Below are 17,000 nucleotides of genomic sequence, written 5' to 3'. Positions count from 1 at the left end.
ACGAACACAGTAAATAAAATGTTTGAATCGATAATAAATGAAAAAAATAATATTGATAATAATAATAATAAGACAACTTTACTTAAAACCAACAGTGCTGATAAAGTAAAAAATAAAAATTCAGTGCCACGAAAAACACTTGAAAGTTTTATCAGAAATTCTAAAAGTGGTTCTCTTCTTATAAAAAAAGGTAAATTAAATTTTGTAATTTTTAACGCACACGCACACGCACACACACACGCACATTGTAAAATTTTTTTGTTTTTTATTGCTAAAAACTTTTTAAAAAAAAAAAAAAAATTATAAATTCATGAGAGGAGAATAATAATGATAATTTAATTGAATTTCAGATGATAAAATATCAAATTCAAATGTCAAAACATCATCACGGATTGTAAATGATGAATTAAATAAAAAAAAAAAAAAAAATGAAAAATTAAGTAGTAGAGAATGGATTGATCTGGCAAAATCGGATTATCTAAACGATTTTGCTGTTCAATTGGATTATTCTGACAATAAAAAAAATATCCAAGAAGAAATTCATTTGCCAACATCAAAAGCATGGGGTAAAATAACTCAACATTTTCCATTAAAATCATTCGATAAAGAAAATGAAAATGAAAATGAAAATATGAAAAATAGTAATCTTCCCGTCGGTGAGTTACAATTTTCCTTATTTTTTATAACAATTTAAATTATTTTAATAAATTTTTTTAAAAAATTCTACAGGTTTATTATCGGTTAAACCTGAACCTTTAAAACTCGACCGACATTTGGTTAAAGGAAGTGTTCGACTTTTAGTTTCAACTCTTCATACAGTTTTAAAAAGAAGTGCTGATTGGCTTAGCATTCTCGATTCTGATTCTTCCTGTTGGATTAAACCATCGTCGATGAATAAAAATTTTTCTGAAGTTTATGCTAAGTAAGTCTATTTGTAAATTAAAATGTTTTGTTTCATTTGTTTTTAATTGATTTCGTTTTTGGTTTTTTTTTTAAGGGAAATCAAACAAGCGGTTAAAGATTCAATGTCTGGACAGTATCATTTTCAAGAAGGAGATCGTGCTGATCGTTCTTTGTTGGCTAATTTTCAAATTTTAAATTTGGTACCGGAAAAACTTCAAATTAATTTCAATAATGAAGTTAACGTTATAGAAGATGCTGTTTTGTATTGGCGTCAAGTTGGAAGGGTTTTGGGAAAAAGTGCACAATTGAATACAATAGTGTGGCCTGGAGGAGATTTGGTAGCTTCAGCATTAAGTGCCAGAACAAAAAGTGTGTTCAGGTAATAATAATAATAATTTAAGGTTCTTGTTAAATACTTCTTTAACATTTCATATTGTGAATGAAATTAAAAATTTTTTCCAAGTCATTTTTTTCAAAATGAAATGTTTTAATTTGCAGAATCGTAACCGCACTCGCACCTCCTTTCGTCATGGAAGGAGCTTTAGATGAAGATGGTCAATGTTTAAGAGGAGTCATTTGTCACAGAGTTTTAAATTCTGACAAAGATAATTTAACACTAGTCTTTAACGAAATGGATACTCAAGAAAGAATGGAAGATGAAGTCGAAGAATTAGGTAATTTTATTATTATTTATTAATTTCATTCGTAAAAATAAAAAAAATTTTTCGTAAATAATTATCAAAAAAAAAAAAAAAAAAAATTTTTTTTTTAAATATATAAAATTTCAATTAAAATAATTTTTAAATTAGGTTATAATTTTGTAGGGAGAGATGAAAAAACGGAAAAACCATTTAAATTTTTTGATCAAACACTATTCGAATATCAAACAACGAAATATAAATATAAAAGCAGTTGCTGCTACGGATTAGCTATGGATTTATTAGAAAATGTTGCTCAGGAATTACAATTTGAATTTCATTTATATTTAATACCCGATGGAGCTTACGGTTCGAAAAATCATGTTTGGGAACAAGGTAGGTATTTATTTAAAAATCCAGGCACAATAAACAAAAAATTTTTTTAATAACGATATATAATAAATTTTTTTTTTTTTTTAGGAGCTCCACGTTCTAAGTGGAACGGAATAGTAGGAGATTTAGTTTCCGGTGCAGCTCACATGAGTTTTGCTGCATTGAGTGTATCAAAACAAAGATCACAAGTAATTGATTTTTCAACACCATATTTTTTTAGTGGAGTTTCTTTTTTAGGTGGGAAATATTTTTTGCAAAAATTTTCCAAATTTTTTTCCTTGTTTAAATATTAATTTTTATTCATTTGTTTTAGCTGCTCCGAAACAAAAAAGCGAAGTTCCACTTTTGGCCTTTTTACTACCTTTTAGTACTGAGCTATGGATTGCAATATTTACTTCATTGAACATCACTGCCATGGCCGTAGCTTGTTACGAATGGTTAAGTCCATTTGGTTTAAATCCTTGGGGAAGGCAAAGATCCAGAAATTTTAGTATTGCTTCCGCATTATGGGTAAAAATTTTTCTAGAGTTCTTAACGATGAATGAAATTTTTTTATTACCGATTGTACAGGATAATTATTATTATTTTTTTATATGTAGGTCATGTGGGGCCTTCTTTGCGGTCACTTAGTCGCTTTCAAAGCTCCAAAAAGTTGGCCGAATAAATTTTTAATAAATGTTTGGGGTGGATTTTCCGTTATATTCGTTGCGTCTTACACTGCCAATATAGCCGCTTTAATTGCGGGTTTATTTTTTCATACTTCCGTTAGCGACTATCACGATAGAAGTGTATGTATAAACAAATTATTTACGAAACCTGTGTGCCGCCATTAAAACTGACACCTTTTGCGGTTTTTTTTTTTTAGTTGTTAACTCAACGTGTGGGTGCCCCAAAATCTTCGGCAGCCGATTATTACATTCATCGTGCCAATCAACATTTGTGGGAACACATGCAAAAATATTCATTTAAAGATGTCGAAACTGGAATTGCTTTATTAAGGTAAAAAAAAAAAAATTTTGTTACATATAATTTACGTTAATAATTAAATTTTTACATTTTTTTTTTTTTTTCAAAAACGGATCTTTAGATATTCTTATAGCAAACACTCCGATTTTGGATTATTATAGAGCGACTGATCACGGATGTAAATTACAAAAAATTGTTGATGCCATAAATGAGGATACTTATGCCATAGGAATGAATAAAGGTTTTCCTCTCAAGGTAAAAAATGAAATTCTAATTACGAATATGTTGTTTTACGCATTTAAAAATTTTTGTATTTAATATAGGAAAGTATTTCTGCTGTCATTTCAAAATATTCAAACAATGGATACATGGATATACTTACTGAAAAATGGTACGGAGGTTTACCTTGTTTTAAAATGATTCCTTCAGTTGAATTGACTGACGTTGGACAACCTCGACCTCTCGGAGTTGCTGCTGTCGCTGGTAAAATTTTTAATATCGGATTTACGATTAAATGATATATCATCTAAAAAAAATTTGTTTATGTTTTAGGAGTTTTTTTACTCCTCGGTTTAGGAATGATTATTGGAATTTTAATACTTATTATGGAACATTTATTTTATCGTTATACTTTACCAATATTACGTCATCAACCAAAAGGAACAATTTGGAGATCTCGAAACGTTATGTTTTTCAGCCAGGTATGTTTTTTGTTTTTTTCCGGTCATCATTCGATGTTTCTTTTTTGTATAATTTTAAATTTTTCAATAAATATTTTTACAGAAATTATACAGGTTTATTAATTGCGTGGAATTGGTTTCACCTCATCATGCTGCACGAGAACTTGTTCACACTCTTCGTCAAGGTCAAATAACATCATTATTTCAAAAAAGTGTCAAAAGGGTACGAATAAAGTTATTTTTTTTGTTTTTTCGTTTAAAAAAAGGTTTCGAAAACAAAAAAAAAAGAAAATTAGTTCGTTAGAAAATTATAAAGCTTTATTAGCGGATTTCCCCTTAATGCAGTCCTTTGTTCCAGAAGGAGCATGAACAACGTCGAAGGAGGAAAAGTAAAGCACAATTTTTTGAAATGATTCAAGAAATTCGAAGGTAGTTAATTATACATTTTTTTAGTCGTGTTTGCATGTTTTTTTTTTTAATTATGTATATCTGGTTTTGTTTTTTTTTTAGAGTACAACAAGAAGGAAAGGAAGAAATAAAACTTTGTCAAACTGAAAAAGAAAATGTAGAACAATCTCCCAAAGGTCAGTTACGAGGTTTTTTAAATTCTCCACGATCTCTTAAGCAATTTTGCAGTTCTAAATCAACCGTCAGTCCGAAAATGTCAATTGATAGAACCAGTTCTTTAAATCCTTCAGAGCTATTAGAACCTAAAAAATCTCTCAAATCCCCGTCTCGATTGGATATACGAAGACTTTCGAAAGAATTATTTTCGTTACCCTGGTCCGCGAAAAGTTCGGCCAGCCTCGAAATTCAAAGACCGAGTTCGGATGTGGAAGAAAACAAAGATAGAAAAGAAATTACGAAAACGAATCAAATGCCAGAATTTATAGCAAAGGATATCAGGAGTCAAGCTTCAAAAACCATAGGAAGAAGATTGAGTAAAGATGTTTCATCTTGGTTGACCACGAGTCCTCCGGATTTGAGTTCCCGAAGAAAATCTTACATGGATATAATTCATCCGAAATCTTTGAGCGTTTCGGATAATATTTTAGACGGAAATATAAAAAGTAAAATGAATGTAAGTGATTCAAATTGCAATATTCTAGATCAAACGAAAACGAGTGATTATGCGAAAGAATTATGTGCCAAAAGTTCATCTTTAAATGCGACTATTAGTAAAGCAGCCACGCTAAGATTAGCATCGAGCGGAAGTACAAACGTGCCGAAAACTATGAAAGTCCGACCGAGACTTCCTTCACCTACTAAAAGTCCGGTATTAGGATTTAGAGGTTCTCAAACTCCTAAGATTAGTATATCGGACGTGGATAACTGCGGTTTATACGAAACGATAAAATCTAAAAATGAACCCACGGGAAAAAAACCAACGAGAGGACTTCACAGTCGTAGTAAAAGTCTGGATAATAAAAATCTTAATTTCGAAACGAAGCTGGTCGATATTCTTTCGGCAGACAGCAGCAGTTCGCAAATAGTCAGTTATGCAACTTTGGAGCATAAAGATGACGACGATTTGAAAAGCGTGACAAAGCATTCAACAGAAAAATTATCTAAAAGTGCATCGAACGAGGATAATAATAAAAAAATAAAAGAAAATCGACAAGACAAAAAAATGTCGACATCACCCTCAATAGTTAAAATGGATGGAATAAAATCAAAAGAATTATCATTATCGGTTAAAAATAAAACGGAATCTTCAAACGAATTAAAAGTTAATACGTGTTCAAAGTCTAAGGATATTGTGACATCAATTTATGCAGAACCACAAAAGATAAAAAAGAGTAAAAATGAAAATTTGACGACACACGTTCAAGATGTTGAAAGTCATTCGTCTACCAAACCTAAGGTTTCACCTAAAAGAAACGCATTGAAATTAAAACAAACGCGAGCGTGTAGCGCACCTGAAACCGATACAGGTTTATTATCACCTTCGGTTTTCCTCGTTTCCGATGAAACAATAAAAACCGGTCAATCATCTGATTACAATTACTATTCCGACGATAAAGTATTTAAAACATTTAGCTACCCTAGAGAATCATGTTATGATACATCCTCGAAACGATTGGGAGGAGTATCAAGTCCAAGGGATCGGGAACATAATTTAATGCAAACTCATAGGCGGCCTTTACAAGAGAGTAGCAGTGGTGGTGGTGGGAGTGGGAATAAAAGGATACAAGTTTTATCAGGAAGAAGTAGGAGCGTTCCCGAACAACATTGTTTATTGAAATTTAGTGATTACGAAAAGGAAAAACAATGTAATCGTAGTAGATACGATGGGCCTCAATTAGTTTTACAACATTTTTCAAGGTCACTGGATATGCCATCAACGAAATCTCGGGAAAATTTTAAAAATAAAAGGAAAAGTAGCAAAAGCAAAGGAGAAGATGATTTTCCACCGACTCTGCAATATTTCAAAGAAATGAAATCGCGTAACGGTTTAAGCAATGAAGAATTGTTAAATTTTAAAAAATCAGGTCAAAGACAGTCTGAGCCTCCATGAAAATCACTTAAATTTGAAGAATTGAACTTTTAAATAAAAAAAAATGATAATAATAATAATAAAAGAACCAACGTTTTAATTGCAATACATAAATATATAAGTAAAAAATTATTATTATGATTAGAATCTCCTTTTTAAAATGAGAAAAAAAAACTTGAATTGACTGTGCATGTATTTTTCACTCTATACGGGTTTTAATAACTTAAATACTAATAGTAATAATAATAATAATAATAATAATAATAATAATGAGTTTTATTTAATAAAAAAAAATTATTGCGTACAAAAATGTATATCGATTGATATTAAACAAGTTTTGTCGTTTGTTGTGTGCCATATTAAGTCGAAATAAAATAATTATTATTTTAAAATTTAAAAAAAAAAAATTAGTGCTTATTTATTATTCGTTTCTTTATTAGTTTTTACTTAAAAAAAACTTGAATTTAATAATAATAATAATAATAATAATAATAATAATTGAAAACACAATGAAAAAAAAAAAATTTAATTTGATTAGTTAATATATTAATAAAAATAGTTATTATTATAAATTATATTTAATTATAACCGGCACTAGTTAGATAAAAATTCTTTAACTCATACAAATTATATTATATATAATATATATAAATATGTAATAATAATAATAATAATAATAATAATAATAATAATTAACTTGGGTAAAAGGTATAAGATAATTGTTAAAAATTCTTTAAAATTTAAACATATATATAAATATACTTTATTTAATTAACTTATTTATTTTTTTAATCTTTAATAACATTTATTTAAATTTATTAATTTTTTATTATTAAAATGTTTTTTTTTTCTCGACAAAAAAAAAACCGTTAAATAAAAAAATTTTCAAAATTGGCAATAAAATAAATTTTTTACTATTATTATAATTATTATTATTATTATTATTATTATGTAAATATGAATTCTAAGTACTGAATAATAATTTAAATGTTTTATCTTATTTATTTATTTATTAATTTAATAAATAATTTAAAAAAATAATACATTTCTTTATTAATTATATAGAAATAATTTATTTAGCGGTCAATTAATAATTTTTATAAAAAAAATAAATTAAATATATATATATATATTATGTTGAAGTTAAATTTTTAATAAATTTTTAAATCAAAATAAATAAATAAATATTTATTAATAAATTATTTATTTATTTCATTTTGCGCTTAAATGAAATTTTCATCGTAGAAACTTATTAATAATTATTTAATAAAAAAAAAAAATTGTTACATAAAAAGAAAAATAAATAAAATTTTGTTGGATTTAAATAATGTTAATTAAATAAAATAAAATAAAATTATTATTATTAAATATATATAAATAAATAAATAAAATAAAATTGTTTAAAATAAATTTTTTTTTTTTTTGTAGTAGGAAAAAATTTTTAATTAATTAATTAATTAATTACCTCAGGTTTATTAAAAATTAAAGTTAATTTTATTTGTTATTAAATTTTTTCGTTTTTTTGTTTTTAAACATAAATTTTATTTATTTATAGATTTATTAAAAAAATAAATAAATAAATAAAAAATGTTGTCGTTAAAAAATGTGAAAATTATTATTTATAAAAATTGTTAAAGTCTATTTAAAAAAAAAAAAAAATCTTATTAAAAGTACAACACATTATTTAATAAATACATAAACAAAAATAAATACATAAATAAATAAATAAACGTATACTTTTTAATTAAATTATTATTATTTTTTTTTTAAATAAATTATATTATACTATAAAGTTATATTATTGAAATGATTACAAAAAAAATGGTTTATGATTATACTGTATATGAAAAATAATATAAAAATTTTGTTTTTGTTTTTTTCTTTCTCATGTTGATTTATTTAAATAATTTAATAAATAATTTTCATATATTATTAATATTATTATTGTTTTTTTTATGTAAATGTTTCTATAAAAATATTTAGTGACAAAACATGTTGAAATAAAATAATAAATTATACTTTAGAAAAATAAGAACAAAATTATTTATTATTTATTTATTTATTTATTTATTTATTTGTTCCTTTTTATTAAATTTAAATAATAAATTTTTGCAAAAATGATATATAATATAAATAAATAAATAAATTATTGTTATTGTTGTTTATGCAAATTTGGACATGTAACGTTCATTTGTGTGTTATTAATAGTACTATTCGTATGAAATTTAAAAATCCCGCCAAAATTGAAAGTTTCATTTCCGGATTCAATAGAGATGATAGTAATAACAGTTTTAATCCTCGAAAAAAAATTTTTTTTTTAATTTTATGTAATAGAACTCTTTTGTTTTTGTTTTATTTTGTTTTTATTGAAAGAAAAGTATAAAAAATTAAATTATTTATAAAAAATAGTAAAAACTTTAATCAAATATTTTTAATTTTATTTATTAAATTTTTCATTCGTTCAATCAATCAATTTTATTTACAATTATGGTTTAAAAGTGAATAATTTACAATTTGTCAAATTTATGTTAAAATTTTATTTAAAAAAATAACAATTTTATTTAATTAATAAATTATCGAACGTTTTTTTTTTTTTTGTTTAACGTAAATTATAAGTTTATATTTTAGAGTACTTTTTTTTTTTTTTTATTAGAGTAAAGCAGAATGAATTGTTATTCGATTAAATTTTTTTTTTTTTATAATCGTACAACTTAAATCGAAATTAAATAATGATTATGTGCAAATATTTATGTGTTAAAAAAGAAAAAATTAATTTTTTTATACATACATTGTAAATTATGGAATTTTTTTACTTATTACTTTTTAAATTAAGCCGCTAAAAATGGTTTTGGCTAGAAATCAAAGTCTAATTTTAAGTGTTTTTTTAAAAAGCTAAGGACAATGATTATTATATATTGATTTCATTTTATATTTTATAATTAATAGGTATGATTTTGCATTAAATCTTTATTTTATTTTTTATGTAACTTCTCATTTAATTTGTAAGCTCTATATGGATTAATGTTTATGTACTTTTTTTTTTTTTTTACTTCAGGTTCCATTAAAACGCAGTAAATATTATGTGATTGTTGTTAAAAATGAATCAGTGTTCTGGAAACTTAAATGATATATACACATTATCGAAATTATTAACCTGTGGTCGAATAAAACTCTCTGCATGGAGTGAAAATAAAAAGCATGATTTTTTAATGCTTTTCACTGGGTTAGTAAAAACTTCTAAATTTTTATGTTTTTTTGAATGTGTATAAAGGAACATGATAATTAATATTTCATATCATTTGTTCTCAATTTATTTTAATCGACTTTATGTATTTGAATTTTGTTTCAGAGATGGAGAATTTGTTTGCCTCGAATTACATGAAAAATATCCTGTAATCAAGCGATTTCCTTGGTTTTTCGACACACTTCACACCCCAATTTCGATAAAATTCTCTCCTTGTGGCTGTTTTTTAATTGTGCTGAGTCATACTTGTAATTTGTATATTTTACCTGTGTGTTCAGCATTTAACAATAATTCAAAATGTGATGTTAATTCTAAAATCTTTAGTGCAACCGATTTAACCATTTACAAATACCCATTTCTTCCGAAAGATAATAATGTATTCAATAACAAGTCGTCCAACTCGAAAGATTTCTTGCAATCTTATTTGACAACGAGTGTTAACGAAGAATCTCATATTACTTCAGCTCATTCTATTAGTATTTTGAATTCTAATGATAGTGATAATGAAAATAAGCTTAAGGAAATATTAAATTCTAAGCACAAACCTTCACCATCTGCTATTTGTTGGTGGAAATCATCAGTTCATAAATCATTGGAAATTGCTATTATCGGTTTTAAAAATGGTGACATTATATTTGTTAATTTAAATTCTGGAATAAAAATTAAAGATACAACCATTAAGGGAGAAATAAAAGATTTATTTGTTTGTGAGGATTTAAGTAATCAAAATGTTTTTTTATTTGTAAGTTTTTTTAGTTTTTAAAAATTTTATTTTTCGGTTTAAATGTATTTTTGCATATGTAGGTTTTTTGAAAATTCTGTGATATTTTTTTTTTTAGGTTATTAATAGTCGTGATCAACAGTTTAAATTGACACTTGAAGAAAAGAACATAAATTATATTTTATGCCAGAAACTCTCTAATTATGGTTGTGATTGTTTAGAATCAAATTTATCACAATGTAGTAATGATAATTCTCAAACTCCCTCACCTCGAAACTCATTACAAAGTTTGAAACAAATTTCTGTTGAAAAGTTTTCATCTTTAAAAAACAAAATCACAGAAACTCGATCTAAAATGAACCTCAAGTCAGGTACGAAGACTTAATTGAAAAATTTCACTAATATCTTGTATTTTTTTTAATTTTATTAAAATTTTATTCCTCATTAAGCAGGTAATAAAGAAGAACTTTCAAATTCTAAAGTTTATACTCTTCCAATAGAAAACTTAGATTCTGTTGTTGGTGATACCCTTATGTCTTGTCAAAATATTCTAGATTCCAACGTATTAGCTGGTTTTTACTCTCAATCTCAATTATTAACGGTAAAACTTTTGTATTATACTATATTTCAATCTTTAAGTTAAGTTGTGTAATATATTTCAAGTTTATTAAAATAATTTTTTTTCTTTCTAGATTCATTCTATGAGTTTAGATCTTGCTCCCCAGAGAATTCATAAATTACCCTTTGGAACAGAATGCGTACTATTATGTGATAATATTATATATTTGACTTTGGTGGGAGGAAAGTCAATAAAAGTAATTTCTTCAAAATTAACAGAAACTGGAATGGATCAAAATAAGGTTTTAATTTTTAACTAATAATTTATATTTATTTTAAATGAATTTATAATTATAATTTTTTCCACCATTTAGGAATTTAATGCGGAATCTGTATTGGGAAAATGGTTTTTTAAAAATATAAATACCGAAGATGTTGAGGAAAATGAAAGAGAAAAAAAATGTTTAGGTTCTGATCAGAAAAAACCTTTAGAACTTACTACCACTAATTCAGGAGAAGAAAAAGAAAGGGAAGAAGAGGAAGAATTTATTTTGAATTTGTACAAAATTTCATCCAAATCTACAATTTTAACGTCTAAACGTTTGTTTAACGAACGTGACGAATCAAAATATATTGAAAATGAGGACAATATTGAAATTTTTTCTCAACCCAAACCTGAAAATTGTTTGGTGGTCACAAACAAAAATGTTTATATAATACATTTAAAATACAATGTGGTGAAATTGGCGTTAGATCTTATTTTAGGCACAAATGAATTGGAAAAGGCTGAAAAAATTTGCACAATATTTGATATCGATCTTCAAAAATTATTAGAAATAGCCGGTGATATAAAATTAAAATCTGCTGAATTTTCTTCTGCTATTGCTTTCTATAAATTATCAAAGGTACCACTTAATTTTTTTATAAAACAGCAATAACCCCGTAAAAAAAAATTTTTTTCAAATTGATTAGAAATTAACATTTTAAGTAATTAATAATTTTATTTTATTTTTTTTTTTTTGTTTCAAGTGTGGAATATTAAAAAGTATTGCAAAATTAGCCAGCGAAAGTCATTGCACTCAAGTTTTAAATTATTCTCTTATGCTAATGTCAAATTCTGGAAATGAAATTTCACTAACGGAAAAAATACATTTAAGTAATTTGATAATAATGGCATATGCTCAAGAAGTTCTTAAAAATGAAAACAATAAAAAATTATTAGAAAAATATATGTGAGTTTAAGTAAATTAAAACTAAGAAATTAGTTTTTGATTTATTAATAAATTTTAATTATTATTTTACAGAGATTTTTTAAAAACAAATTTGTATTACGATGAAATATTAGCCGTTAGCGTCACCGGTCAGTCTTTACTCTTCAACTGTTTGTGGAAATTAATTACTTATAAAGGTTTAATATTAGACGGATATCTTATTTTAATAAAAGTTATGGAAAGATTTCTAAATATGAAAACTTTGGGTTGGAATTTAAATAAAATTGAATTTTGGAAATGCATGTCGGAAAGTTGTTTGATTGAAGCCATAATAACAAAACCCGAGTGCTTCCTAACGTATTTAAATTACGTCATTTTACATTTAAACGAATTGAATATTGATATAATAAACAGGTTTTTAAAAACCTTAAATCCTATGGCTCCTCATATGAGACCTTTTGCTTCGAAATTTATCAATTACGGAGAGTCTCTTAATGGAGTAAGAATATTTTTATAATAAAATAATGATAATAATGTAGTATATAATGATAATAAAATTAATTAATTTGATTTTAGGACAACATTCAATTGGGATTTCCATTTGGAAAATTAGTTGAACTTTTTTTAACGATATTATTTGTTAAATTGTATAAAAAAAATACCGTTGAAGTTTACGACAGAAAATTTTTAATTTCACAAAATAATTTATTATTTCAATTAAATGAAAATAAAAATTTTAGAAATATTGACAGCGAATTTTGTACCACGCCGCAAAAAACGATGGAATGTAAGTATTATAAAAATAATAATAAAAAAAAAATTGATTTGTATTGTCTTTAAGTTTTTAACAAATGTAAAAGAGGTTAAAAAAAGGTTAAAAAAGGTTATTGTTGAATGTTATGTTATGTCGTATAATGGCACACGATTCTAATAGTAATTTTTAAAATAATTAAAAAATTGCATGTTATTAAATAATTTATTATTAACTTATTGATTATTCTATTTAGTTAAGAATTCGCTTTTAAATTTACTAATCCTTTCTCGTTTTAGCGTCAGGGACTCTTGTTGAATTGTTTAACAAAAAAATAAATTCAGTTCTTAATTGTGGTTACGGGCACACAGCTTTAATAAGAAACGGTACTATTTACACTTGGGGTCAAACGGTTAAAGGTTGTCTAGGTCAGGGTCCGACAATGTCACGTCATTCACTTCCGTCTCCCATAAGTTTATTAAATTGTTTCAAATTAGAAGTTTTGTACGTTGCTTGTGGAAAAAATCACACAACTGCTTTAACTAATAATGGAGTAAGTTATATGATTTTTTCTCGTCGGGAAAAACAACCTTTGTTTAAATGACTCAAAAAAAAAAAAATTTTCATTTTTAAGGTTTATGCATGGGGTTGTTCAAAATACGGTCAACTTGGTTTGGGAGACGTTTATGAATCTCCCTATCCTCGTTTAATCACATCTTTAGCAAATGAAAATGTAATAACATTATCTTGCGGTCAATTTCATACTCTTGCTTTAACGGAAAAAGGTCAAGTTTTTGCATGGGGTTGGGGAGTTCACGGTCAATTAGGTCTTGGAAATATTGATGATCAAAGATTGCCCGTCTGCGTGAATCATTTAAAAGATCAAGTAATTAGTAATGTTTACCTGTATTGTGTGTATTTACCTGTTTTCTTTAAAGAAAAATAATTTTTATTTTACACACTTTTTTGCAAGGTTATTAAAGATATAGCTGCCGGCCATGGTCATTCCCTCGTTTTGTCGGATAAAGGACAAATATTTTCATTTGGTTCCGGTGTATTTGGACAACTGGGAACTGGAAATACGACGAAATCATCAGTACCAGTTCTCATCCAGGGTATAAGTGAAAAAATTATTTTGATCGCCACGGGATATTTTCACAGTGTAAGGAAAACGTCTGCGTTTGAAAAAGTTTATAAAATTTCTTTTACAACGATCGCAAATTTTAATTTTTTTTATAAATAAAAAACTCCTCAGAGAAAAAAGTCAATTAAAAAAATGTGTCGGTTAATCTGACGAAAATTAAATTTGATTTTGTAGTTGGCTTTGACTGAAACAAATCGATTGTACACTTGGGGTTCCAGCCCTCAAAATCTTCGCATTCAAGCTCAATCTCGTAAAAGATCTAAATTACAACAAAATCAAAATTCAACAGCACCAAATACTGATTCGACTAAATCTGGAGCCTCGGAAAATGTACAAAATGTCGATAATAACGAATCTCTTGAAGAACCTGGATCCTGTAATAAAAATTTATCGGAAACTCATTTGTCACCTTCTTTAGTGGATACCAGTAATGTCGATGGGGAAATTGTACAGGTGAAAATTACTTTTTTTTTTTTTTTTACAATAGATAAAAATTAAATTTCTTTTAATAATAATATTAAATTTTAGATCTCTTGCGGATGTCATCACTCGGCACTTTTAACGGTTTCTGGAGGTGTTTATACTTGGGGAAGATCTTTAGATGGACAACTGGGTAACGGAGGGCATAAGGAAGTAACCGCACCAACTCAAATTAACGAAAATACTTTTAAAGCCGATTGCATATCTTGCGGATGCGAATTTACGGCTGCTCAAGAAAAACAAACTGGAAAAATATTTTGTTGGGGAAGTAATTCCGTGGGTCAAGTACGGGTCACTAATGTATTTTTTAATAAAAGTTTGTTACTTTTCCAAAATTTTCATATTCATTTGCTTAAAATTTTAGTTGGCCATACCGGTGAAAGAATCAGCGACAAAATCATTGGATGGAAAACTTGTCATGTTAAAATCATGTAAAAGAATAGTAAGACTTTTAGATAGGAACACGAGTTTAAATTCTAGCGATACTCCGAAAGAAGTTTCCGGTTTACCACCGCCAACTTTTGCTTATCACAGTTTGAACCAAAATTTTATTTCGGATCCTCAAGATTTATCCGTTTCGGATTGCGATTATTCGCAAGAAATATTACATTTTACGATTGAAAATTTTAGACGTTGCATCGATTTAAATTACCTGTTGGAAACGGTAGTAAAAATTTTAAAATCGTTCGTTTTTGCAACGGTTGTTCAGAAATTTTTTTTTTTTTTTTTTTTTTTTTTTCAGAGTTTAAAATACGATAATTATCAAGCCGCATCGAAAATAGCATTGTTACAAAGCAATTATAAAAAATCTATGATTTACCAATTTAAATCTCTTCAGTATTCGAATAAAAATTTTACAGGGATGATGCCAATCGAGCCGAATCAAACGAGAAACAATGTCATTTATAAAAAAATTAAAAAAACCACCATTTGTAATGATTCGAACGAAGAAGAATCGGAAAACGAGAAAACGGCATCTTGCGAGGAACAAGAAGAAGAAGAAGAACAGAAAAGTATTAAAAAAAAAAAAAAGAAAATTTATTTATTAATTCCATTTACTCACTAAACAGAAAAATAATCATTGTCGGTTGTTTTAATTTTTCTTTCCATTTTTATTATTCAGAAATTAATCAAAACGAATCGCTTCAGCTGGTGGTGCCACAAGATAAAAATTTAGAATTTTTACAAAAATACATCGATAATGCTAAATTCATAATGGAAACTTATTTAAATTTAAATTCAACAAACGTTAAAAAAAATTTAAAATTAAAAAAATTATCCGCACTGGAAACGGGGATACAATTTTGGTTAGCAGAAAAATTACCAATGTTTCACCTCGAAGAATTTTTCAAAAATAATTTAAATGATTTGTTTTACGATTTGGGTTATTTATTGTTTTGGTGAGTGAAATACTTCGTCACGTGACGTCATAAAATTATTAACTATCTAATAAAAATTTTTTTTTGGTTTTGTAGCAAAGAAAAAGATAATAATAATGGTAATTTAATTAATGAATTTTCAACTGATTTTATTATTAAATTGATAACGAAAATTTTCACACACATAAAAAATGATGAAAATCACGATGAATATTTAGAAGGGATGTCGAAAATATTTGCCGATATTAAAAATCAAACGAAAATGGAATCGTCGCCGAACAAAGATGGACGAGATACAACTTCAAATAAAATAAAAAATAAAAATTACCTGATGAAATCACACATTGACGTCATCGAAGAAAATTTAAAAGATTCTTCCGATTTTAATATAAATTACGTGAAAATTACTTACGATGACGTTTTATCCGATAGAAATTATTTGTTCTCTTGCGGTCATGCGTTTAATAAAAAAAATTTCGAAAAAGAATTTCAAAGTTTTATTAACGGCGATAATTCTTTGAAAAATTTAAATGAATTTTACGATGATTTATTAAATAATGATAATTGCGAATTAGCATGTCCTAAATGTGTTAGAAATTATTTAATTTATAAAAATTAATTTTTATTTATTTATTTATTTATTCGATGATTTATTTTTAAACGAAAACGATAAATAATTTTTTTCATACTTTTCTTTTCTTTTTCTTGTTTCGTTGTTATTTATTTTATTTATAAACGTTTTAATTTTTTTAAATTATTAATAAATAAACAAATAAATGAGTTTATAAATAAAAAATATTTGTACTTTTTTTTTTTTGTTTTATATATTAGAATAAAAAAAATTTTTAATCGTTTTTTATATTTTATTTATTTATTTATTTATTTTTTAAAATTATTTACTACACGAAGTAATTAAGTAAGTGACATCATTATGAAGCAATTAATTATAAGTTTTTTTTTTTTTTCGGGGGGTTTTAAAGTAGAAAATTTTATTAAAGGCATTGTTGGAAAATTCTCTTAAGGGTATCGGGGGATCGGGGGCTTCAATTTTTTTTTTAAAAATTTAATTAACTCATTAAATCGCTCATTTAAAAAAAAATTTTTTTTTTTAGAAAATTATTAACGATATTTCATTAAATATATTACGTAAACATATGATAAAATACCTAAATCATTAAATTATTAATTAACATGCCTGATGTTCACTTAATACGTAACGATTATTTTACGATTTTTTTGTATAGTAAAATCATTAGAAAAATTTTATAAATGTATCAAGCAAACATCAGATTGAAAGAGGTGTTTTACTTTTGTAATCAAACTATTCGGAGGTTGCTATGGAGACCGTTTTAAGGGCGAGGCTTCTGAGAATGGATTCTCCAATCGCAGATTGTTGACTTGGCGTCCGTTGGGGGTAAAGGGGGAAGTACCGGAA

The 17,000-nt window shown here is 25.9% G+C and overlaps 2 protein-coding genes across 2 annotated transcripts in view; both read left to right on the top strand.

Moving 5' to 3' along the window:
• The window catches only part of Phum_PHUM047690 (uncharacterized protein), a gene marked incomplete at both ends in the record, with an annotated part of 7,417 nt that extends 1,319 nt beyond the window's left edge, over positions 1 to 6,098 (top strand). The window contains 15 exons of the mRNA XM_002423252.1: positions 351 to 656; positions 730 to 922; positions 998 to 1,282; positions 1,402 to 1,577; positions 1,728 to 1,937; positions 2,022 to 2,171; positions 2,248 to 2,444; positions 2,534 to 2,722; positions 2,800 to 2,857; positions 3,034 to 3,155; positions 3,224 to 3,383; positions 3,453 to 3,601; positions 3,684 to 3,803; positions 3,939 to 4,009; positions 4,091 to 6,098. Of these exons, the coding sequence (XP_002423297.1) occupies positions 351 to 656; positions 730 to 922; positions 998 to 1,282; positions 1,402 to 1,577; positions 1,728 to 1,937; positions 2,022 to 2,171; positions 2,248 to 2,444; positions 2,534 to 2,722; positions 2,800 to 2,857; positions 3,034 to 3,155; positions 3,224 to 3,383; positions 3,453 to 3,601; positions 3,684 to 3,803; positions 3,939 to 4,009; positions 4,091 to 6,098 (4,394 nt within the window). The remainder of the gene's footprint in view (positions 1 to 350; positions 657 to 729; positions 923 to 997; positions 1,283 to 1,401; positions 1,578 to 1,727; positions 1,938 to 2,021; positions 2,172 to 2,247; positions 2,445 to 2,533; positions 2,723 to 2,799; positions 2,858 to 3,033; positions 3,156 to 3,223; positions 3,384 to 3,452; positions 3,602 to 3,683; positions 3,804 to 3,938; positions 4,010 to 4,090) is intronic.
• A 3,077-nt stretch (positions 6,099 to 9,175) lies between these two features.
• Positions 9,176 to 15,052, top strand: Phum_PHUM047680 (uncharacterized protein; the record flags this gene model as incomplete). The annotated part of the gene is made up of 15 exons (XM_002423251.1): positions 9,176 to 9,300; positions 9,427 to 10,024; positions 10,161 to 10,413; positions 10,495 to 10,643; positions 10,735 to 10,857; positions 10,975 to 11,505; positions 11,630 to 11,832; positions 11,953 to 12,297; positions 12,492 to 12,598; positions 12,862 to 13,115; positions 13,197 to 13,448; positions 13,536 to 13,724; positions 14,235 to 14,486; positions 14,551 to 14,853; positions 15,047 to 15,052. The coding sequence occupies 15 exons, from the start codon at positions 9,176 to 9,178 to the stop codon at positions 15,050 to 15,052; spliced, it is 3,690 nt and encodes a 1,229-aa protein (XP_002423296.1).
• Between the last annotated feature and the right edge of the window lie 1,948 nt (positions 15,053 to 17,000).

The sequence above is a fragment of the Pediculus humanus genome, genomic scaffold (genome assembly GCF_000006295.1).
Source record: "Pediculus humanus corporis 1103172107399 genomic scaffold, whole genome shotgun sequence".
NCBI lineage: Eukaryota > Metazoa > Arthropoda > Insecta > Psocodea > Pediculidae > Pediculus > Pediculus humanus.
The sequence above is the reverse complement of the archived record's forward strand: the minus strand, read 5'-3'. Positions and strand labels throughout refer to the sequence as shown.